This window comes from Callorhinus ursinus, unplaced genomic scaffold (genome assembly GCF_003265705.2).
Source record: "Callorhinus ursinus isolate GAN/ISIS: 27379988/994484 unplaced genomic scaffold, GSC_fseal_2.0 scaffold4, whole genome shotgun sequence".
Lineage (NCBI taxonomy): Eukaryota > Metazoa > Chordata > Mammalia > Carnivora > Otariidae > Callorhinus > Callorhinus ursinus.
The window spans coordinates 21,371,122-21,396,848 of record NW_027397066.1 but is presented as its reverse complement, the minus strand read 5'-3'; the positions used below and the strand labels follow the sequence as shown (position 1 = coordinate 21,396,848).

Here is a 25,727-nt window from a genome sequence, read left to right as displayed (position 1 = left end):
ATTTAAACCTTCATGACATCATTAATGTCCTCCAAATCACTCAAGTTCACTTTTCAAAAACTGTTTACTTGAAAAATTCTTGCAGTTGGAATTAAAATAGATAACAGGCTAACATTTTTATTATTAGATTTAAAAATTTATATTCTTAACCTTTTTGGGGTTTTCTATTTTAAATTCCTCACATATTTATAAAAGAGAAATGTGCTGAAAGGTCATCATAACGTTATGTATTATGTTATGAAATTTTGGTTGCTCAAGAGAATAAAGCAGAGTGCCTTGTAATTCAAGCCTGTGATCAACACCATCAAGGGTAGCATAATGCAAAGTTCCTAGGTCTTCTGAACCCTTTTCGTTGTCTGCTAGTTTTAAAAGTCTTACGTTATGTCATTCACCATTATTGTCCGATGTTGAACACAGAGGGGCTTTTACAAAGAAAAGTGTTAATGTGTCGCTGATTCTTTTTATAAAAGTAAAACATTAAGGTATTTCTGTTTAGTGTAAAGGTGGGGAGATAGCAGTTGAGGTGACAACACTCTTCAACATGTTTAAATGTAATATGTGACAATTTAAACATTAAATTGCATTAAGGTGCAGAGCATTCTTCCTTTTGTTCATCTTCATCAAGTTTCTTGCATTCCTCCTTCAGTGACACCTAAGGATGGAAAGGCATTCAGGGTTCTCACGCCTGCACATGCGCTTTTCACATGGTCCCTCGAGACATGCGAGCCTTCAGTGAAACCTGCTGTCTATGCCAGCAGTCTGGAGAAAGCATAGACTCAAACTCAGTGTTGGCCCTCCCTTCACATTCTTTCTGACCTATTATTTGTTTAAAAGACTTAGGAGAATTAGTTCAGGAATTTAAGCAACCTCATTTTCCACCTATGAGAACTAAATATTAACATGTATCTCTAGTTTCCATCAGATTAGAACCTGATCAACACAGAAGCACTTTCACAGTATGTTCTAATTTTAATTTGTTAAGCAACCATCATCTGAGAAATCGTGATGACCCTTAATTTTTAAAAAAATTTAATTGGAGATATAAACAAATACTAAACTGTGTTTTAAAATATTCACAATAACTTGTTAAGTGGGTGGGTGATGTAGTATAAAGTATGATCTTCGTGTTTAATTTTCTAAAGTGTGATAAAAACAGTGAATATTTTAAGGCTCAACTTACCATACATTGAAAATCCATGGAAAGGGATTACACCTAAAAAAAATTTAAAAATGTTTCTTTTCAATTAGTATACCCACTGAGTTATTGGTAAACTTTAGGGGATTAAAACTGAAAACAGAAAGGTTTCCTATTTTTGCTTCAACTTTGTTCATGAATGTCAGAAAGACTTAGTGACAGTAACCAACAACAACAAAATGCTTTTTAATACTTGTATAAAAACAAACTAGAAGTTTTCAATATATATCCAGTTAACTTTCTATTGATAATGTTGAAAAACTAAAACTATGAATATGTTACAAAACAAGACAAAAACAGAACAAGGCAGATCACAGAACTAAGTTTAAGAACAAATTATAATGGTCTCAGAAAGTCAATAGATTATGTGCTTCCTGAAACAACTTCATCCTGTATATTAGAATCCAGTCTGTTAAAAAGATAAGTGGTTGGCTTACACAAACCAGCTGGGTAACCTCAGGAAAGTCACCGAACTTCCTGAGTTACAGTAACTGCTTGTCATGCACAGGAACTAAGACTGTCTCTGAAATATCATCTAGCTCTAAAATTCTATGTTTAACAATTTTGCATAGAGCAAACACAGAAAAATTTGTGAGATCTAAGGAAAACTGGACATAGGAGGACCTTCCAGTTTAAGAATCTTTACCAACTTAAAGGTCTTTTGCTTCTAGAAACTGAAAAAATTTAAAACCAGATTAGATTCACATTACAAGTCAACATTCCTAATGACGTGATAGCCACCAGCTCGAGTTCCAAGGAGCACTTAGAATGAGGGCCCACACACCATCTTTCTTCAAGTTTCTCTCTCTGCTTATATCTTTGGTTGAGTCTCTTTTTCTTCTTATGAATGATCATCTTTTTCTACCTTCCCTCTCTGCTGCTTAATTTTATTTCTTTTACTAATTATAGGCTTTTAACAAATAATAAGTCTGTCTTTTCTAACTTTCCTACAATAAAATTGTTGACATCTGAAAAAAAACTGAGAGGAAAATGAGTTAATAGACATATTTTGATGCTTTACAGAAATGTAAATACATATTACAATAGGTACTAAATACTACATCTCAAAGCAGGTGGCTATTGTACCAAATCCCTATATCCTTACTGCAAAACCCCTTTTTCTTTCCTCTGTAAGCTACTGCAGCAACATTTGAACAAGCAGGTTAAGGTAGTCAGAAATGGAGGTGTTACTATTAATATTTTCATCTTCTACAAATATGTATTAAGGATCTGCTAAGGATAGGAATACCCTAGTCCAGACAAGCCACTTCTAATTAGGAAGCTTATTGTGAGTGAATTCATGAACTACCAAGCAGGGAAAAGGGATGCATACATTAAGACGACTAGTGGCTAATTGCACTTCCCTCACATTTTCCTCAAGTTCTGAAATCTACAGCTGCTCTATAAGCAGCTAGGTTATAAGCTATTTGAGGCAAGGGGCACAATTCATACTGTGTCTTATCTTCAGCACCCAGCACAGTATCTTTTACAAAATGAGATATAAACTGATGGAAATTTGAGCATTTATAATCAAGTCTTTTAAATAAAATGTTAAAGTACAACAGAGAACAAACTAATGGTTGCCAGGGGGAGAGAGTAGGGAGGGGGATAGGCAAAATGGGCGAAGGGGAGTGGGGGAAACAGGCTTCCAGTTATGGAATGAGTAAGTCATGGAGATGAAAGGGACAGCATAGGGAATATAGTCAGTGGTATTGCAACAACGCTCTATGGTGGCGGACGGTCGCTATACTTGTGCGCACAACATAATGTGCAGACTCATCCAGTCACCCTGTTGGTCACCTGAAACTAATGTAACATTGCATGTCAATCAATGATACTCACATAAAAAAAATTAAAAAGTGAAAAAAACATTGAAGTGTAAGATTCATTTATGAATAAGTAATTAACATGTAGGACAAGAAGCTCTCAAAAACTCAGTGTTTAAATTAGAAATGGGCAAGAAGTCATACAGACATGAATATGAATTCTGTGTGACTCCAGGCAAGTTACTGACACTCTCTGAGTCTCTATTTTCATTTTTTAAAATGGAGATAAACAAGACCAACTTCACTGAGCTGTTCTAAAGCACCTGTGAGTTAATGTCCTTAAAGTGCAATAGTCTAGTATTTAGGACACAGGAGATGCTCAACAACCGTAGCTATTTTATGGTCTCAGAAGGGAGAGTACCACTTTTAAGTATCAGCTTAAACCTAAGAATATCTTTTTTTTTTTGTAAGTATTAGATAAGGGTTCACTTCAGCTTTATCAAGATTAACCAGGGCTTATGATTCCAAAAAAGGGTGCACAGTCTGCTCTGTTGAAGAAGGACAAAGTGAAATTCTGGCAGACAAAAGTAGAAGGCATAAGAAGCAGTGAAGAATCCATTAACACTCTCAGGCACATATCGCCTAGAACATTTCTTTGATCTCAGAGGTTGTCATGTTCTTGGCCAGTTTTCCAAAATCCTTTCCTTTGCCTCTCATCACTCCAGCCTTTCAAGGGTCAAGTTTCATGTGCGTGGCCATCATCCAAGAGTGTACTTCTAACAGGCGTCGGGATGCTTGGGACACTATCTTTTCTCTGGCCTTAGAGTTCTGCAAGTCTGCCATAACTGATTATTTTAAGATGCTAAGCTTCCTTTGTCTATCTAAAGAAAGTCTAAAATATGAACTGCCTGTCCCATTCAATAGGAATAACTTTATAAAGTAATGGTTTCATGGGCCTTTGACATAGCTCAGAATGGTAAGCATGGTCAACAAAAATAAATCTTGAACTAGATAAGATATAAATAGTAAATATGACTCAGAAAATACACCAAATATTAACATGCTTTGCACTTACTAAATATTTTCCCTTCATTTCCTCACTAACTCTGTTAATACGTAGCATTTATAATTGTATCACAGCTCTCACATCTGACTCACTTTAACATCATTCCAAAGTTTTATACTCCTTCATTTGGGATTACTTAGTACAGTTTATTTAATTCATTTGTGGAAATAATCATTTCCTTTGGTTATTCTCATTCTACATGTAGCCTAAAGGTAAGAGTTGGCATTAGGACAAAGGTTACATTGTTTTCTAGCTATTTCTGTTATCTTTCTGAATTAGAACTTCAGAATATGACTTTATTACTTTATTTCAGTAATTAAAATTTCCCAAATATTGGACTACAACCATATTTAAAGATCAACCTAAAAATCATACTTTAAATACAATTTTCATTAGGCTTTCAATTTATGTCTAAAGTTATACATCGAACAAATTTTGGATTATGACATGTTTTTAATCTATTTAATTAATAAAGATGGCAAAGTACATTGCTATTTATGAACCTGACACTTGTAAGAGGATTTAAAATGACATATTTTCACTATGTCTTCCAAGAGGCTTTCCTAATCTTTGTTGTGAGGGACTGTCCTGTGTACTGTAGAATGTTTAACACCATCCCTGGCCTCTGTTCACGAGATACTGGTAAAACCTCGCTTCCCCTGGCTCTGACAACCAAAAGTGTCCACAGACATTGGCAAATGTTTCCGGGGGGTGGGGTGGGGCATGGAATTGCCCTTGGTTGATAACCACTGATCGAGAGTCCCCACACTCCTCTGCCTAATGTCACTAGCAACTAATTATTTTCTCTTTTCTTGTAGGAAACCAATGGTATTAGCAAACTGTGGTGTTTGTTTATTGAAGTCTCAGTCAGATCTGTGTGTATTTCTCCTGTAAGTCTTGTCCCCTTGCTTGTATTCTTGTTCCTCTATGTTTTTCTGTATTCACTCCCTCTTTCATTTGCTCTCTCATTCCATAATGTTTACTGAGCAGTGACTTTATGTTATGCATGATTCTCGGTGCTAGATATGTTGGTCATCAAAAGGTCCTTGTTCTCTTGGAGCTTACATTAGAGTGACATTTTTATTCCACATAGTAGTAAGGATGATCTCTGAAGTGGAGAAGAGATGTCACTGAGAAGAGTAGAGTAGGGAACTCCAAAACTCCGTCCCTCTGTTAAAGCGATGGCTAGAACTGTTAGATCAACTTTTTTTTGAGTTCTGGAGTCTAATAATAATAATAAACCTTATAACCAAGGAAATGCTTAATGAAAAAAAAAGCTGCTGAATATTGAAAAGAGAGCATTATGATATTTTAATTTACCTACCTATGATGGCCCATTGTACAGTTTGGCGGCAGCTATGAAGATATAGCCCCCCATGTTCCTGAGGCAGCTTGCTGGGCCCAGAGTGAACAATATGGGTCTTGAAACAAAAACCTGTGGTTGTGTGCCTTGACCTGTCTAGTAGCTACCTGAGGGACTAGGCTGAAGCGACCTACCCACTATCAAAAGCCTTTAAGTGCAAATATACTCCCTGCAGCTCCCTGAGGCAGCAAGGACAATGGATGAGGTAAGCAGTAGACAGACTGACAACCCTGGGAAGGAAGAGGCTGGGGAAGGATAAAGGCTTTGAAAAGCTCCTCTCTATTCAGGGGAATCTAGAAAAGACCTAAGAAGCACTTCAGCTTTCACTTCTGCCAGACTCCTAGGCTCTGCTTAGGCAGGAAGCGAAGGCTAAGGTAGAACTATGAATGGCCTCGCTAAGCCTTGAAGGAGTACTAGCCTGCAAAGCCTGGAGTAATTTTTTTTTTCTTTTGGTTTCAGATGTTCAAGGAAATCTCCGTCAGATTATCAGCTGACCACTAAACTAATGGAACAGAGACTTTAGTGGGCACTCAATACAAAAAACACAATCCTGACAAAAGCAGTTTAGAAAAGTCACTAAACAAATTAGTTTTTAGCACACAACAAGCAACAACAAATTCTGGGGAGGGAAGCCAATCTGATTCCTAGTTACCACACTCTAATAGTCAAGATATCTAGTTATCAACAAAAAATTTACCAGGTGTGCAAAGAAATAAGAAAGTATAGCCCAAGAGGATCAGGAATACACTTATCATGATGAGCACTGAGTAATGTATGGAAGTGTTGAATCACTATATTGTACATATGAACTAATATAACACTGTATGTTAACTAATTGCAATTAAAATTTTAAAAAAAGGATAGCTCATTCACAGGAAAACAAGAAATTAACAGAAACTGTCCCTGAGGAATCAGCCCAGACACTGGACTTACTAGACAAAACTTTTGATCAACCGTCTCCCTATCTGACCTGGTCCCTAAGTCTCCTACCTCACCTTGTGCCAGATTATGTTTTGCTCACTGTCACCAGTCATGCTGGCCATCTTGCTCTTCAAACCATTAGGTATGGCCTTGTCTTAGGCCCTTCACCATGCTATATACTCCCTCTGGAATGTTCTTCTCCTACCTCTTTGAACAGCTCACTCTGCATATTCTGGTCTCTGTTCATATTCTACCTCCTTAGAAGTACTTTTCCTGATCACCTGACCTAAAATAGCCACACCCCCAACTATCAATTACTGTTTCCCTTCATTGTTCATGTCCTCACTCTCTGAAATTATTTTCATTAGCTATTTATTTACTTGCTTTTTGTTTGCCTCCCTCCCTCGAATGTAAGCTCCTTGACAGCAGGTACTTCGGGTTATTACTGCAGATCACCCAGCTAGAATAGAAGAGGGAGCCAGAGCAGGACTAAAGTATTAAATTAATAAATAAAGACGTTATATAAAGTGAACAAAAAATAAAAACAAGAGAAGCTTATATAATTCCTGTGAGGAGTCTCCTCAGCTCAGGCATTTTGCCTACCAGTCGTTTAGTGAATCTACTACAGAAAGCCTGTCTACTAACAAGGCCTCAAATGAGGTGAGAGGGTAATGTCCAATGCCACTGTGGCCTGTCATTTCAACCCCAGGAAAGGAGATACAGGGAGGTGCCCCTGTGTAAGCACCTGCCTGGTCAGGGATGGGGAGTGTGTCAGTGAGCTGTAGGCCAGCCTCTCTGTGTGGGCCCCTGAGACCAAGAAAGCCAGGTCAGTTCTGGTGCCAGGTGGTGGTAGAGGCATCCTTAAGATTTTATTTTATTTTTTTATTTTTTAGATTTTATTTATTTATTATTTGCAAGAGAGAACACGCGGAGAGGAGAGGCAGAGTGAGGGGGAGAAGTAGGCTCTCCCCTGAGCAGGGAGCCCGACGTGGGGCTCGATCCCAGGACCCCGAGATCACGACCTGAGCCGAAGGCAGACCATTAACCGACTGAGCCACCCAGGCACCCCAGAGGTGTCCTTAAGATTTTTTTTTTAAGATTCTGTTTATTTATTTGAGAGAAAGAGAGAGAATGAGCAGGGGAGGGACAGCGGGAGAGGGAGAAGCAGGCTCCCCATTGAGCAAAGGGAGCCGGATGCGGGGCTTGATGACCTGAGCCGAAGGCAGTCGCTTAACCGACTGAGCCACTCAGGCGCCCCTGTCCTTAAGATTTTAAAGTAATCCTATCTTTGGCAGAAGTGAGTAATATAAAATGTTGCTTTGTATTACCTTAAGTAAAGAATTAAGGGACAGCTCACTGACTAGTCTTTGTCTCTTCTTACTCTGCAATTTCAGACTCATTGCCCAGAGAGGAAAGTTCTCTCTGATTCTGGTAACATTCTAAAATAACCGGAAAGAAGAAATTATTCTGAAGAATTAAGTTTATGAACAGCTGTAGGTTTACCCCATTTAGCAATAAACTATTTTTATTCCGAATGAAAATCTTCCTAGAACCTATTCTACACATCTACTTTTTCACTATATCAGCCCCTTCCTTTTCTTCTGAAAGACACTTTAGTGTGCACAGTAACATTTCCCAAGGCAATAGGGTATGGTGATAAAGAATACTGAAGTCAAAGAGCTTTGGGTTCAAAGCCTGGCTTCGACACTCACCAGCTGGGCAAGTTGACACGCTATGCCTCAGTTTCTTTATAAATAGGGATAATATTCATATCTGCCTCAGAAGGTACCTCCCTTGCAAGGATTAAGTGACTGAGCACATGCAATGTGCTTAGCATGCTGCCTGGAACACAGCTGCTGAGGCTACCATTATTACTATTACAGCAGTATGTTTCCTTGGTGCCTTGAGTTCCTAATAAAAAGTGCCTTAAATTATGGTAGTAGGCTACGACCCAGCGAGACGTTTTGAAGAGCTTTTACATAACATGGTCCCAGGCTGATTTTCTGGAGTTCTCTTATGTGCTGGTTTATTATTTTTCTGTTTTCCTTTGTGAAGCCTCCGATTTTCATTTCTACTGTTGTTATTAAGGTCCATTTCCAAGCTTCCAGTTTTGTATGGGGTGGGGGAGGCATAAACACTGGTAAACCAAGCTTGTTGGGCATGTGTGTAAAGTAAAAGCTAAAATGTTCTTTTTTTTTTTTTAAGATTTATTTATTTGAGAGAGGAAGCGCGCCCATGAGCAAGCGAGGGGAGGGGCAGAGGGAGAGGGAGAGAAACCCCAGCAGACTCCTTGCTGAGCTCAGAGCCTGATGCTGGGCTCGATCTCACAACCCCAAGATCATGACCTGAGCTGAAACCAAGAGCTGGATGCTTAACCGACTGTGACACCCAGGGGCCCCAAGCTAATATGTTCTAAACTAAGTTGAAAAAGCTCTCCTAGGAATGGAGAGAGGAGGAAATTGATGCCATGGACATCTCTTTGGGCTCTTCAGAGGTATTTTTCCTTTGATTTCCTGATTCTTCGATAAACATAAAAAGTTATCTGAAAATTAGGTTTCTGAGGAGGCAGAAGTATAACATAAATACATGTTAAAATTAAAAATCCTGTAATTTAGTTCAAATAAATACTCGTTAAACTCCTACGATGACTAGATGCTGGGAGAACAAAAATGAATATGGCCTTACACCTCAAGGAGCTTGCAATCTAGAGGAGAAGATAAAGCATAAACAAGTGATATCAAGACAATATAACAAGAGATATCAAAGATTTTCACACTGGATACTATGGGAGCCTACAGAAAGAGTCCTTAACCTAATGTGGGGATGCGGGGAAGGCTTCCTGAAAAGCTTCCTGAGGTGAGCCCTGAGACCAGGTGAAGAAAGGCTTCTCCACACACCCGAATGGAGAGGTAATGAGGCAGGAAGCAGCATGGAGCTCTGAGAAAGTACATCGGGGTGCATGTGCCTGTATGTAGCTAATCATTTGATATTGCTATGATAAAGAGAAAAGTGAAACAGGAAAAGGGGGGATACAAAGCTAGGCGTCAGACTGAGTAGAGGCCTGAGTCAAAAGAGGTCCCTGAACGCCAGGCCGAAAGGCCATTAGACAATACTTGTGAAGAGATGGGAAGCCATTAAGAGAACTTTAAGGAGAAAAATGGCAATTTTTAGATTTTCCTTTTAGATGTAAAACTCAGACAGCACTGTGAAAAATAAAGCAAAGCTAGAAAAGGTTGGAAAAAGAGAGGCCCGTGAGGTGTCTATTACAATTAATAAACTAGAGATGGTAGAGCCTGGCTGAGGACAAGGCAGCAGTTGTGGTGAGGAAGAGAGGGAGGAGAGGTTCCAGGGGCATTTTAAAGATAAAATTGGATGGCCCTGGTGACTTATTAGATGAGGGGGATGCAAGACTGAGAGGAGACAAGGGTGACTACCCGGCTTTAGTGCTTGAATGACTGCTTGGATGAGAGCACAATGAACTGAGAGAGAAATAGCACAGTTTTTGTTTTGTTCTTAATTTCATCTTGTTTTTGTTTTCTTTTTTAAATAGTGGGTATAGGAAGACAAACGAATGCGTTCATGTTGAGATATGTTAAGCCTGAGGTCATTATTATAGAAGTCAGAATTGAAGATGTCAATTTTAGAGTAATGAACAAAGAGAACCAAGAAAGCAGGTAAAAAAGCCCGAGGAAAATGTGTGAACAGAAGAGCAGCAGACGAGGGGTGGGGTGGGCCATGGGGGAACTCTGGTGCTTCAAGAGGGGCAGAGGAGGATGGTCCGTGGAAGAACCTGAGAGGTCAAACTGACAGGTGCATAGGCAGAACAGTGCCCTGAATGCCAAGCATGACCTTCACATGGAGAGGTTGACAAAGAAGTGAAATAGAGCAGTAGCAGCTGCATGTTTTGAGCACTGGCTACATATCAGTCACTGTGCCCTTTTTATAGATTGTGTCTCATTTAATCCATCTGAAGCTCAGCAAAGTCATGTAACTTACCCCAAGGTCATAGGGTGAGCTGGCAGAACTGGGATCTGAACCCACGTCTGCTGGATTATAAAGCCCACGTTCTTAACTCTACTGGGGTGAAAGGACTTCTTCAGGATGCATTTAAAGTAGTTTTAAAAAATAGCTTTCCCGGGCGCCTGGGTGGCTCAGTTGGTTAAAAAATAGCTTTCCCTCAACTCTTAAGGTCCTGAGTTTTTTCCTGCCTTCCACTGAAATCTTTAGGTAGCTTTTATCTTGACATTTTTTTCCCCCCTAATACCTTTGAGTCTATTGAAAAGTCTCATGCATTCTTGCACTTGGCTTTAAGGTAAGTTTTTAATGAAAATTTTTTTGTTGTTTTTGTTGAGAGTGGTGGCAGAGAGGAGACAAGAATAAGGAGCATGAGCAATTTAGGTTAGAGTGGAGATAACAAGGACTACTTAACATTATCATAATGAGGAATGTTCTATATTGCTTTTCCGAAAAGCAGATCTTAAAAAATGTCCAATAATTTCAAAGGAATACTTAATATCTAATGAAGTCATTACACATTTGATCGCTTTATATAGTCAAAATAGATTATCTTGGTGATATATTTCTTCAGAATCTTTTTAGAGATTTTATTTTATTATTTATTTGACACAGAGAGAGAGTGTGAGAGCGCACAAGCAGGGGGAGGGGCGGAAGGAGAGGGAGAAGCAGGCTCCCCGCTGAGCAGGGAGTACCCAGGACCCTGACATCAAGACTTGAGCGGAAGGCAGATGCTTAACTGACTGAGCCCCCCGGGCCCAAGGCCTTTCCTTTGACTTCACTGCAACAGTGATCGAATCAGTTGAGTGCATTGCCTGGTATTAAACTTTGTTATTCTCATAATTTGGCAAGTGTGGTACTTATGAAATAAAAAGATTTCATTTTCTGCTCCCCCTGCTCTCCTGCTCTCCCTGCTTGGGCACTCTGTCAAATAAATAAATAAAATCTTAAAAAAAGAAGAAAAAAAAGGAAGGCCCCGGATGGACCCAGTCAGTGTCCCTTAGAGGAGAATGAAGCACCCTAGACCTAAGTCGGCTAAGCTTTCTCACAGACACCCCTACTGGTTTCAAGGAAAACCAGAGAGGGTGTGCACTGGCTTGCACAAACCTACCACAAACATGGGAAAGTTCACTAAAATAGGTATTCTATAGAAGGTTTACTTTAGATAATAAATTATTATCCATCTCAACAGTGGACAAGGTCACATTTGTTATAAAAGTTGTAATTTTCCTATTTCCCACTAGAGGAAGCAATAGTATTAGTCTTACCATTTGGTGGATAAAAGACTGCATATTCTTCTAGTCCTAGCTTTCCTGTAAGAAAAATCATAGAAGGTTTCAATATGATTAAAATAAATCTTTAAAAATTAACTAATTTTGTGGATGTACTCATGATGGAATTTTAAAACTTACTATAGTACAATCTCCTTTGACTTCATCGAAGGATATGGAATTAATTTGAAAATCTACCAGCTAATCTTTTGATATTAGCAAATCCCTTCCTCAAAGTCAATAATATAAACTTAAGTATGAGCAACTGACACAAAGTAATTTAAAAAACAAATGCTTTCAACTTCCTTAAGCAGTTAAGAAGAGAAGCATCTATTTGGAAGCATGGATTTGTTTTGCTAACTATAAATAATTCTAATCTAGTCATTAAAGTAAGTCCTAGGCTTTGCAATGCCTCATTAGTTTACACTCCTTTGGAATGTGCTGAAAAGTTAAAAATTAAATGCCTTAAACCATATAGTGGTAATATTTTCTCAATCCTAAAACAGTTCATGTGGTCCAAGAATGAGGCTAAATATTGGAAATCAGAATTGTTTCAGAAAATTAAAGTAACTTCAGCATAATCAAATGTTTAAAGTAGTTTTAAAAAACAGCTTTCCCTCAACTCTTCAGGTCCTGAGTTATTTCCTGCCTTCCACTGAAATATTTAGGTAGCTTTTATCTTGACAATTTTTTTTTTTCTAATACCTTTAAGTCTATTGAAAGTCTCATGCATTCTTGCACTTGGCTTTAAGGTAAGTTTTTAATGAAAATGTTTTTGTTGTTTTTGTTGAGAGTGGTGGCAGAGAGGAGACAAGAATAAGGAGCATGAACAATTTAGGTTAGGGTGGAGATAAGTCCTGAGCTTGTGAGTAAGGAAAGAATAGAATAATGAAAAGTGGACGTGAGAGAGAGAGAGGGAGGGAGAAATAGAGAGGGAGAGAGATATGGATGGTACAGAATGGGTACTAAATACGGGGCTAGTGAAAACCCTTCTAAAGTTCTAAGTGATAAGAGACTGGGAGCATCTGTTGTTCTATTGGTGTGACTCTGGTGGACTTCTAGATGAGGACTGGTCACCAGAAAGACCAAGTCATGATTAGAACCTTGGAATTTTCAGCCCCGTCTGCCATTTTCCAGAGAGGGGGACAGGTGCTGGAAATGAGGTTAATAACTGATCATGCCTAGGCGAGGAAACCTCCATAAAATCCCAGTAGTAAGGCGTTCAAAGAGGTTCCAGGTAGGCAGACACATCAACACTGGGAGGATGACACACCACCACTCCATGGGGGCAGAAGCTCCTATGCTCAGGACACTCCCAGAACTCGCCCTGTGTATGCTTCATCTGGCTAGTCATCTGTCTTATCATGCCCTTTAATAAACTGGCAGAGGTACATGTTTCCCTGGGTTCTCTGAGCTGCTCTAGCAAATTAACTGAACCCAAAAAGCAGGTTGTTGGGCCCTCCCAATCTACAGCCGGTTGGTCAGAAGTACAGTGGGTAGCATAGGCCTGTCCTAGGGCAGGGGTTGTAGTAATCAGGCCGACAGACTTGGGAGGTACAGGAGAAACAGTTTCTTTCTTTATGGGAACAGCAGAACGATCATACACAATGGGGTTATTAGCTTTCAGTGCTGGGTTTCACCACTTAATAAAAAGGAGAAATTGAGAAAGGCTTCCAGCTGAAATTAGATCTGTTGTCAGGTGATAGTAGGATATTGAAATAGCAATACCTTGTGGGCAGCTAGTGATAGAGAAGAAAGCCCTCAAATAGAAATTAGAGAGCTAATAGCATATAAATTACATCAAATTTTAAATGTGGTAGACCATTTTGAGGGAAGGAATAGAGAAGGGAAAAAAAGAAGTAGAAAAAGCAAATTCGTGTGATAAACTCGTAGTTAGGAGGGAAAATAAAAGTCAACAGAGATGACAAAAACAGCAACAGAAGGGAAGGTAAACAGGGAAGATAAAGGAGGTAACTCTAAGTGCTGCTTCTGACAACCACTTGCCTGTGATTGTGATGAGTTGCTCGGGCCCCCGATGTGAGTAGGAGTGAAAGTATGGTTACAATAATCTGAGAGAAATCTTATTAAGTACTTTACAATAAAAGAAAAATTAACAACACCAATAAATGCTATAAAATATAACAGTCTTGGTATGATTTTGTAAGTCTTAAAGAATACTTCCTTTATGTAACTAAAATTTTACCTCTTATGTATGATTTTGGTGGTGAAGCACTGTTGTACGCAAAATGACCCAACACAGATGTATCCCGGGAGAAACAAAGTAATACCTGGGTACAACAGTGGAAGAAACAAACAATTAAGCACTGTTTTATAACAGGTAATTTATTGCTTTTTCCCTGCTCGGCAGGCACAGAGGTAGAATCTTTCCAGTTCAGTGTTGTGCCTGGAAATGGGAGGAGTGCCCTCTATTGGTACACCTATGCTAAGTGTTATAGTGGATGCCAAAGGTGATGGCCAAAGTTCACCGAAAGATTTCTCACTGTTAGCCACACAAACCTTGAACAACAGCAGATAATGTAAGTTACTACCAGTTGATTCTTTTACTGTTTTCCATCTGGAAGAGAGAAACAGCTGGGAGAAATTTAACCCGGTGCCAAATGCGTAGCGGGGACCGTAGTTAATTACAGTGGCACAGAGTAGTCTGGGAAGTGCCGGAAACTGGACCTAGAGTCTTTGCAGGAATGCAGCAGCCGGCGGTTGGGCATTTCCTCAGGGTGGGAGGAAAGGTAACTCATGGCATCTAGAAGGGATGGCAGCTGAGAACAAGTGGCAGACCAATACAGGTTAGGAGCTGGGTGTCCTGCCCAGCAGGTGGAGTGTGGTGTCTGCCTAGAGACAAAAATAGGAAGGGCAGAAAGTCAGAATCAAAGAGGTCCTTTGGAGGAACCGGGTTGCTGACACCAGCTTGGAACTTGGGGGCGGGAGGTCCATCCCAAGGTGATCAGTGACAGGAAATCTGGGTCCTGGTATTGGAAGACCTGGGATTCAAAAGACGTTACTGAGAAAAGAATTGGGAATGACAGGAAAAGTCAGATGCCCAGTTAACAGAGCGGCACAAGGTCAGGGCTGGACTAGCAGCAGGAACCAATGGAGAAACTGTGGGTCCAAGGCATAAGAAGGGGGCCCAGCTTTAGAAAAAAGGATAAGGAGACTGAGCATCAGTGAGGTCCAGCGGTGAAATGTGTACCAACCACTGCCACTGATTTATTTTTATTATATTTTAAAAGACTATACAAGCAATACAAGGTTATGGTAAAAATCAGAAGTACAGATCATCAAAAAAGGACTTCTGGTCTCTAGGTGCGCCCCTAAGCCCACCTGTGTTAACATTCTGATGCATATCCTTTCAGACTACTTTTATACATACACACATTTTTCAAACAGCAGAGTTATGTATGCAGTTCTACAATCTATTTTTTCTCAATAATATAAATATTCCCTGCCCCGTTTTTTAATGCTGCAGAAAATGTGCCACTATAGGGATAAACAATAGTTAATTTAACCTGTCTTTTATTGTTGAACACTTAAGTATTTCCGCTTTTCCCCAACTATAAACAATGCTTCAGTAAAGTTCCCTATAGCTAAATATTTATGTACAGCTTTATTTAAATTCCTAAAACTGGACTAGCTGTCTGGTCAAAGCAATGGGCATTGTAAATCTAGAACTTTTGATACACAACTGTCCTCTAGATAGAGTTTGTTTTCTCTTTGTTTTTAATAAATACAGCAATAACACGGTACACCTTTTATTCTTTTTTTAAGATTTGATTGATTGATTGATTGATTGATTGATTTGACAGAGAGAGAGAGAGAGACAGCCAGAGAGGGAACACAAGCAGGGGGAGCGGGAGAGGGAGAAGCAGGCTTCCCGCCGAGCAGGGAGCCCGATGTGGGGCTTGATCCCAGGACCCTGGGATCATGACTTGAGCTGAAGGCAGATGCTTAACAACTGAGCTACCCAGGTGCCCCCCTTTTCTATTATTCTCAACAAAATGGGCTATCAGCATCTTATAAGTAAAAGCAGCATTTTGCTTATTACTAATAAAGTTGAACACTTTTCCATTTGCATTTCTTTTGCTATTTTCCAGCTCATCATCTTAGTCCATTTTTAAAATTGATGTTTTTAAAATTGTTTAAGTTTTTTGCACATGAAGAATTCTAACCTTAATATGTTATGAATGGCTTTGCTCAATTTGTTATTTCTGACACAGAGATGTTCTTAATTTTTATATGCTGAAATCTACCAATACTTTCTTTCATGCTTAGAAAACTCCTCCCCACATTTAAAATATTCTCTATATATTCACCTAGATTATGAAAGTTTTCAGTGTTTTCATCAAATATTTCTGGTTCTTCTCCTTGGGTAATATATGTCAGCTTGTCTTTTCTGGCCACTTTGGGGTTAGGTGTGGCTATGTGACTTGTTCTTTAGTCAATGAAACAGATACGTGTCATTTGAAAATTTCTAAATGGAAGTTTCGAGAACTAGAGCAATAACCCATGTTCGCTCTTTTCCCCTTCACAGCAACCATGGTTACAGTAATAGTGGTTACTCCACCAGCCTAGGTTCTGGAGTCAAGATGACACAGAGTTAGGTCCCATCCTATCAGATGGACATGACCATAAGCAAGAAAAAATCTGTGTTGTTTTAAGCCACTGAGATTTTGGATTTGTGTGCTATTGCAGTATAACCTAGTACATCCTGACTAAAACAGGAAATTTTGTCTGGCACTTTTTTTAGTGGCTTAAAACAACAAAAATTTATTCTCTCACAGTTCTAGAGACTGGAAGTCCAAAATCAAGGAACTGGCAGGGCCATACTCCCTCCAAAGCTTCTGGTGGAAAACCCTCCCTTGTCTCTTCCTTCCAGTTTCTGGTGTCTCCATGTGTTCCTTGGCTTGAAATCTCTGCCTCTGAATTCACATGTTCTTCTCTTCTCTCTCTTCTAGGTCTCTCTTTCTCTCTCTCTTTTTTGTTGAAGTATAGTAGACATACAATGTTATATTAGTTTTGGGTGTACAACGTGGTGATTTCACAATTCTATACATTATGCAATGCTCACCTCAGTAAGTGTAGTTACCTTCTATCACCATACAAAGTCATTATAATACTATTGACTATATTCCTTATGCTGTACTTCTCATCCCTATGACATATTTATTTTATAACTGGAAGTTTGTGCCCCTTATTCCCCTGTTTTGCCCATCCTCCCACCTCTCTCCCGTCTGGCCACTACCAGTTTGTTCTCTGTATTTATAACTCTGTTTCTGTTTTTTGTTTGTTCATTTGTTTTGTTTTCTTAGATTCCACATATAAGTGAAATCATATGGCATTTGTCTTCCTCTGTCTGACTTATTTCACTTAGTATAATACCCTCTAGGTCCATTCATGTTGCTACAGATGACAAGAGAGACGAATGGATAAAGAAGGTGTGGTATATAAATACAATGGAATATTACTCAGCCATAAGAAAGAATGAGATCTTGCCACTTGTCTAGCATTTCTAATAAATTCATTTTATGGTAAAATCATTAACCTATCTAGAATTAATTTGAAACTGCACTGCTAGCATTCAAATTCTAGTTCCACCACTTATTAGCTGGTGACATTGGGCAAGCTACTAGACTTCTTGGTGTTTCAGTTTCCTCACGTGTAATATGCATACCATAATAGTATCTACATCAAAGGCTATTGTGGGGATTATTTAATATATATAAAGTATGTTGGGGTGCCTGGGTGGTGCAGTCAGTTGAGTATCTGACTCTTGATTTTGCCTCAGGTCATGATCTCAGGGTCATGAGATCGAGGCCTGCGTCAGGGGGGAGTCTGCTTGAGAGTCTCTCTCCCTCTCCTTGCCCCTCCCACTTGTGCTCTCTCTCTCTCTCTCTCTCTCTAAAATAAATAAATCTTAAAAAAAGTGTGTTGAATGGTACCTAGCACATGGAGAATATTATTAAAATGTTAGCTGCCTACTACTACTACTATTACTTTAATTTTATTTTATATTCTGTATTTCCCCACTCCCTTAGTATATTTAACTTGGGGTTTGTTTTTATTTATATGGCTCAAGACTGTCATGTTTCTTCAAATTTAAATTTTGTTTATCCCCATTTCTGGAAAAGTCTCAGCCATTACCTTTTTGAATGATGCCTTTACCCCATTCTCTATTCACTTCTACTTGACTTCTACAAGATGTAAGACTGAGCTACACTTATTTGACCTGCCATATTTCTTAATTACTTTTATTCTGTGCTCCATTCTGAAGGACATCTACAGATGTTATCTTTTTAAATCAGTTCACTAATTCTTTCCTTCTGTTTCTCCTATGCACCAGCACTCTTCTAGGTCCTTGGTGTTTGGGATACCACAAAGGAAACAGACAAGCAAATAAACAAACAAACAAAAAAACCTCTCTGTGGAGCTTAATTATGGTGGGGGCAATAAATAGCAAGCATTATAAATAATTACATGATATGGTATTTTAGGTTGTAAGTGCTATGGAAACACAGTAAAGGGGAAATGGAAAAGGATGGTTGCCATTTAAAAGAGAGTGCTCAGAACCCTCTTACACTGTTGGTGGGAATGCAAGCTGGTGCAGCCACTCTGGAAAACAGTATGGAGGTTCCCCCAAAATTTGAAAATAGAGCTACTGTCTGGCCCAGCAATTGCACTACTGCGTATTTACTCCAAAGATACAAATGTAGTGATCCGAAGGGGCACCTGCACCCCAATGTTTATAGCAGCAATGTCCACAATAGCCAAACTATGATGGCCAGATGTCCACTGACAGATGAATGGATACACACACACAATGGAATACTACTCAGCCATCAAAAAAATGAAATCTTACCATTTGCAATGACGTGGATGGAACTAGAGGATATTATGCTAAGTAAAATAAGTCAATCAGAGAAAGGCAATTATCATATGATCTCACTGATAAGTGGAATTTAAGAAACAAAACAGAGGATCGTAGGGGAGGAGAGAAAAAAATAAAACAAGACGAAACCAGAGAGGGAGACAAACCATAAGAGACTTTTAATCAGAGGAAACAAACTGAGGGTTGCTGGAGAGGAGGGGGGTGGAGGGATGGGGTAACTGGGTGATGGTCATTAAGGAGGGTACGTGATGTAAGAAGCACTGGGTATTATATAAGACTGATGAATCACAGGCCTGTGCCTCTAAAGCCAATAATACATTATATGTTAATTAATTGAATTTAAATAAAAAAATGTCTAAAGGTTAAAAAACAAACAAACCAAACCAAACCAAACAAAAACAGAGTGCTCAGGGTAGGCATCACTGAGAAGATAACATCTTTTTTTTTTTTATGTTCAGTTAGCCAACATAGACAACATCATAAGTTTTTGTTGTAGTGTTCAATGATTCATTAGTTGCATATAGATAACATCTAATCAAAGACTTGAAAGGACTTGAGAAAGTTAACATATGGATATCTAGGGGTGGAGCATTCCGGCATCCAGCAGTAGAACTCTCCAGGCAGAAGAGTCAACAATCGAAAAGGTGCTAAGGCAGGACTATGCCTGATATGTCAGAGGAACAGCACGAATACAACTGTGGCTGGAGCAGATGAGTGGGAAGAGATATGTGAGAAAGGTAAAGAGAGACCGAATTCTGCGAGGCATTGATACCGGCTTTCACTGGAAGTGAAATGGAGAGCCACTGCAGAGGAGTGTAATGATCTAACTTATATTTTATAAGGATCACTCTAGCCACTTTGAAGAAATTGGCCGTGGGGGTGGGGCAGGTGCAGAAGGATGGAGACCCTTTAGGAAACTACTGGTAATGGCTTGAACTAAGCTGGTAGCAGTGAGTGCTGGGCACTGGGATGTGCCACCCAGATTCTCATTAGGAATAAAGGACTTAGCTGCTAGTAGTGCTGAAGCAGACAGTTCTCAGCTGCTCTCAGCAGTCAGCTCCTTTTAGGGAATGCCTCTGCTGAAGAGAGCTATTTTGCTCAAGGATCATGCCCCTTTCCTGGAGTGGCCTGCATCCAGTGACAACTCATACATGGCAAAAAGGTCTGAATTTCCTGCCCCCATCTCAGGACAGGCCTGAGGGTTTATCTCATCTTTAGAAGTCTCTGCAGCATTAGCTAAGGCTTCCATTTATATTGTATTGCAGCTAGACTTCTTTCTCTGCTCAATCCTGCTTCATTCACTGCCCTTCTACAGGTGTTGATCGCAAGAGCACTCCCTAATAAATCTTTGGCATGCTAATCTCAATCTCAGTCTGCTTCCCTGGGAACTCAATTTGCAACACAGTGGAAGTGGGGGAAAATGGTCAAATTCTAAATATAATGTCAGAAAAATAAGAATCAAGGATAATGCCAAGTGGAAGGATGTTTGATTTGAGTAAGTGGAAAAATGGGGTTACCATTAACTGAGATAGGAAAGTTGAGTGGAACAATTTCGGGAGTGATTTCAGGGCTTCAGTTTTCAACGTACTAAATTTCAGATATCTGCAAAATACCTAAATGAGGTACTGAATAGGCAGTTGGAGATACCAGTCTGGAGTATGGGAGAGAAGTTTGGACTGAAGATACAAGTTTAGAAGTTATCAACATATAGATGATAATGAAAGTCACAAGCTAGTTGAGCTTGGTGAAATCAGCAAGTAAGTAGGTATTACTAGAGAAAAGATCAAGAACTGAGACCTGGGACACTTTAACATTAAGATAGGAGGGAGAAGGGAAGGAACCAGTCTTGGAGATTGAGGAGTAACCAAGAGAGGTGAATTTCCCATGATGCTAATGAAGGGTCTTTAGGACCTCTATTAGGATGGGTCCCTTTGAGTGCTGGGGGTTGCTGGGAGGTGGAGTGTGCTGGGAATTGCTGGGAGGTGGAGTGTGCTCTAAGTCAGGAGGGGAAGTCAGGCTGTGATCAGAAAACATTTCTATGTATGCATTTCTAGTAAACTGCCTAATAAGATCTCAGAAAAAGGAGACCTGAACCTCTTATTGTTCTAATAATTTGTTATGATTTCCCCCCTTGTTTTAAGCCATTATGCATGTGCTTACCTAATTATGATTTATTTGTAATACTGTATTTTCTATGTTTAAAGGGTTTTCCAAATGATATAAACTTTAGGTTCCCAAAATGCTAGATTTGCCTCTGGTGACCAGTGAAGTAAGAGAAGAACCAAAAAGAGTGCAGTGTCTTAAAAGCCAAGTGAAGAAAGGGCACAATTGGGTCAAATGCTGCTGAGAGATCAATTAAGAAGAGGACTGACCATTGGTCATTGGATTTAGTTACTGGGGACCTTCACAACAGCTGTTTCAGCTCAAAAGGTAGAACACCATATACAATGTACAGTATCTGACTTTTTTTTAACTTAATGAATTTTAGAGATCCTTTCATACCAGTACATATGAATATATTGCTGCTTTATATAGAGCTGCTTCATTTTAAGAGCTACATTGTATTTCATTATAAGTATATACCATAATTTATTTAATGGGTTAGTCCCCTATAAATGAACATTTAAGCAATTTTCAACTTTATGCTATTTCTGGCAATGCCAAAGTAATTTGCCTTTTACTGTGTCATTTTCACACATATATGAATATCTCTGTAGGACAAATACATAGAAATAGAATTGTCCAAAGGATATGTGCATTGAAAACTGTGATGAATGTTTGGCTATGTATTCACATTCTGTTATCTTCTATCCAGCATTTCTTTATGTTTATAGTGTGAGTGAGCTTAGCTCTTATGTTGTCCGACTCTTTTTTCCACTGTATATTCTAAATGATTACTTCTCATATTTAAAAGAGTAAATAATTTTAATATTTTACTTGGTAAACACATATTTAACTGAATTATTTTATTAGTTCTAAAAGCTGTCAGTTAATTCCTTTGAATTTTTATTTATCTATACTTGATAATAATTTTATATTCTTTCTGATATCTGTAACTCTAATTTATTTTTCTTATCTTATACATTGGCTAGAAAATCCAAAATGATTCATGTTCTTTCTTTGCTTTGGTGGGAATATCTCTAGTATTTCAACCTCAAGTAACATTAATTATGTTAAGATGGCAAATGTTGGTTTCACATAAATATTATTTATATGTCATGAAAAAAATATTTCCATTCTTTTATATAAAGAGTGCAAAAAAAGATGTTAGGTTGCCTAACAGTGTGAATATACTTAACACTGTACAGTTAGAAATGGTTAAGATAGTAAATTTTATGTTGTGCTTTTTAAAAAAATTTAATAAAATAGTTGTTATAAAATACAGTTTCAAATATGTTTCAAATATGTTTTGGTCATCTATTGACATAATCATATCTTTTTTGTTGAGATATAATTGACTTATAGTAACATTAGTTTCAGATATACAGATATACAGCATAATGATTCGATATTTGTATATATTGTGAAATGATCATAATTATATAATTTTTATTTTTAGACCTATAATTGTGATGAATATTTGCCAATAATGTAGTAAAATCATTAAGTTCTAAAAAATTCTAAATCTATAAAATTTTATCAAATCAGTAAATAATATTAATCTCTTTCCTTGTCAAAACTTTCTGTACCACCATGGTAGGTAAAAAAATAATGCCCCCACAGAGACACCCACATTTTAATCCCAGAATTTGTGGACATGCTATCTTACATGGTAATAGAAATTACGCAGATTTGATTAAATTGAAGATCTTTAGAGCAAGGGATTATTTATTATTTATTATTTTTTAAGTGTTTTTTTTTAAGATTTTATTTATTTGAGAGAGAGAGAGGGAGCACATGGGGCAGGTAGGAGAGGGGCAGAGGGAAAGGGAGAAGCAGATTCCTGGCTAAGCAGGGATCCCAACTCGGGGCTTGATTCCAGGACCCCAAGATCATGACCTGAGCCAAAGGCAGATGCTTAACCGACTGAACCACCCAGGTGCCCCTTAAGTTTTTTTTTTTTAAAGATTTATTTCTATTTATTTTTGAGAAAGAGAGAGAGAGTGAGTGCAAGTGGGGGAGGGGAAGAGGGAGAGGAAGAGAGAAAATCTCAAGCAGACTCTGTGTTGAGAGTGGAGCCCAATGTGGGGCTTGATCCCACAACCCTGAGGTCAGGACTTGAGCCATAATCAAAAGATGGACGCTCAACTCACTGAGCCACCCAGGTGTCCCAGGAAGGGATTATTTTAGATAATTTTGTTAGGTCCAACATAACCACAAGGATCATTTTAAGTGAAAGAGAGAGGCAGCAGGGTCAGAATCAGAGAAATTTGAAGATACTGTCTACTAGCTTTGAAGATGGAGAAAAGGACCATGAGCCGAGGAATACAGGTGTATTCTAAAAGCTGGAAAAGGCAAGGGAATGTATTCTCCTTCAGAGCCTATAAAAGGAACACACACAACTCTGACAACACCTTGATTTTAGCTCACTAAAGCTCATTTCAGACTTCTGATCTTTACAACTGTAAGAAAATATACTTGTTTTAAGCCACCAAATTTGTGGCAATTTGTTATAGCTGCAATTAATAAGCTAATACAATTAATATAACTAATAAAGTAACATAGCTAATATAATAACAAACTAATACAACCAATAATAAATTAATATAATTAAGGTAAAATAAAGCAAAAGGAAAATATACTTATGAATATCTTTCTAGCATTGCCTGGAAAGAGAACAATTTCTAAAGAAATGTTTGTATTAACTCTCCCTTAGCAGGCTGGTGGGAACATACTAATATTAGGAGAAGATCTGTGCTTAAATATACACTCCTTGAGTCTCTGTTGCCCTAGCGAAGACAAGACATCTGAGACTGCTCTAGAGAGAATACCGGTAACTGACTGTAAGGTGATAGTGCCGGAGGTAGTACGTCAAACACCATGCTCCGGTGTGCCACCCTAGCGTACGAGCAAAGAGCTGCCAACTGCCACTCTAACCTGGGCTCTTTGAGCTTCTGAGATTCCAAATTTGTATCTGTAAGGAAGTAACAGTTCAATTGTAAATTTGCTATAAATTTTTGTGATTATATAAAGATGACAACTTCAATTAACCAGAAACTCACAAGCAAATTAACTAGAAAGTTTAACTTTGATTATTTAGTAATTAAGTGAAAATTGAACTTCATGAGGATAAGGTTATACATGGTAATGATTTACTTTATTCAGGAGAGCTGTAAGAAACTGCATGTGTAAGTCCCAACTATGGTTTATACAGTAGAATTACACCTAAAATGTCCACATGTAGCTACAAAAGATTTACTTGAGCCTATAGTTTTCTTCAGTCTCCTGAAAACATATTTCTGGTGAACGTTTCTAAAAAATAAGTTATTTATGTAATAAAAAGCACACAAGAAACAATGGATATCAATTGGAAATCACTTTAACTTAGAACTATTACACAACTGTTTTCAAACCAATTTGGAGAATTTCAAATGATGAATTTTCAAAAATGATTCTTTAAAACACTCTTCCCTGATTTAAATTTTCATAAATTAAAGGGCAAAGTGGCTGACAAGGACTTTGAAATTGGGCAGGCCTAGCTTGGGGTCCTGGTAGCTGTACTGAGCTTGGGCTCTGAGCCTCTGCTTCTCCATCTGTAAAACGGGAATAATCCTACCTTACAGGTTAACAATTAGCTATGAAATATATCTAGAGCAGATCCTGGAACCTAATAGGCAATGCATAAATAAATGACAAAAGTGCTGACAATTTCACTTGCAATGACTGGAGAATAGTGGGAGAAAATTAAAAAAAAAACAAAGCCTTTTTTTCTGGACTAGTTTCTTGCTTAGGCATGGGCTCTCATCTTCTTAACACATTCTTATAGAGAAAAACAAACATTTAAAATCTTTCCCTTCTCTGTCTCCCTGGCTTCCAACCTATACATTCTTTCTGTATGACTAATCTGAATTCCTGGAACCATCAAGTTTACAGCTACTGAAAACCTGAAAATCCAGTCATCCTTGATTCTTACATCTCTCCCAACCTACTATTTAGCCAGTCACCAAAATCTACCTTTGATAGTTGCTCTTCCTTCCTCCCCCCCTTGCCTTCCTTCCTCCTTCCAACAGGTATTTATTGAACACATACTACATGGCAGGCACTGTGCAAAATATATTGTATGTCACATAGTAAATGCAATGGAAAAAATAATGCAGACATGCAGGATAATGCACGCACACATGCACATGTCTACACTGGGAGAAGTTTAACTTTGCTACTTAAATTAGGACCTAAAAGTGGTCAGGAAATGAGCCTCGGGTAATAAGGCTTTTTGGCAGAAGAATAGCTCCTGGGAGCACATATATAAGCCTGGAGTTTAAGGGAAAGGTCCAGAAAATGGGGAGTTGTCATTACATGGATGATATAAAGCCGTGAGAATAGATGAGATCACCAAGGGCAAAGACAGAAAGAGAAAAGAGGTCTGAGGACTTATCCCCGGGGTATTCCAGGATAAGACAGGGAGAGGAGGAAAAACCAGGTGAACGAGAATGCCCGCTAGTGAGACAGAAGGAAACCAAAAAGCACAATATCCTAGAAGATAAGTGAAGGTAAGTGAAAAAAGAGAAGAAGACAAGGAGAGGGGATGATTAACCAAATGAGAAGAGTAAGATGAGAAGTGGGAACTAACTGGATTCAGCAATATGAAGTCACTCGTGACTTTAGTGGAACAGTTAGGCAAAAAAAAGTAATAAAGAAGGATTCAAGAGAGAATAGGAGGATAGAAATTGAAAACAGTATCTACAGATTTTTTTTAAAGACTTTTATTTGTTTGAGAGAGAGAGAGCATGAGCACAGGCTCCTTGTGTATGACCTGAACCGAAGGCAGACTCGTAACTGACGGAGCCACTCAGGCGCCCCGATATCCATGGATTTTTTAAAAGAAGTTTTGCTGAATAAAGGAACAGAGGAATGGTGCTGTAGCTGGAAGGAACAGGGATCAAGAAAGATTCTTGTTTCAGGGTGCCTGGGTAGCTCAGTCAGTTAAGCATCTGACTTGGTTGGGCTCAGGTCATGGGCTCAGGTCATGATCTCAGGGTTGTGCTGGGCTCCCTGCTCAGTGGGGAGTCTGCTTCTCCCTCGCCCTCTGCCCCTCCCCCCAGCTCGTGCGCACGCGTGCTCTCTCTCTCA

At 38.7% G+C, this 25,727-nt stretch overlaps 1 protein-coding gene across 8 annotated transcripts in view; it reads right to left on the bottom strand.

The window, feature by feature from the left end:
- TBC1D19 (TBC1 domain family member 19) overlaps nt 1-25,727 on the bottom strand; it is a 145,864-nt gene that overhangs the window by 15,424 nt on the left and 104,713 nt on the right. For 7 of the 8 annotated variants that reach the window (XM_025887716.2, XM_025887717.2, XM_073891502.1 and 4 more), the window contains 3 exons: nt 13,800-13,884; nt 11,594-11,638; nt 1,181-1,213 (listed from right to left, as the gene is read on the bottom strand). In XM_025887716.2, coding sequence (XP_025743501.1) covers nt 1,181-1,213; nt 11,594-11,638; nt 13,800-13,884 — 163 coding nt within the window. The remainder of the gene's footprint in view (nt 1-1,180; nt 1,214-11,593; nt 11,639-13,799; nt 13,885-25,727) is intronic. The other variant, XM_073891500.1, reaches the window with a different exon arrangement.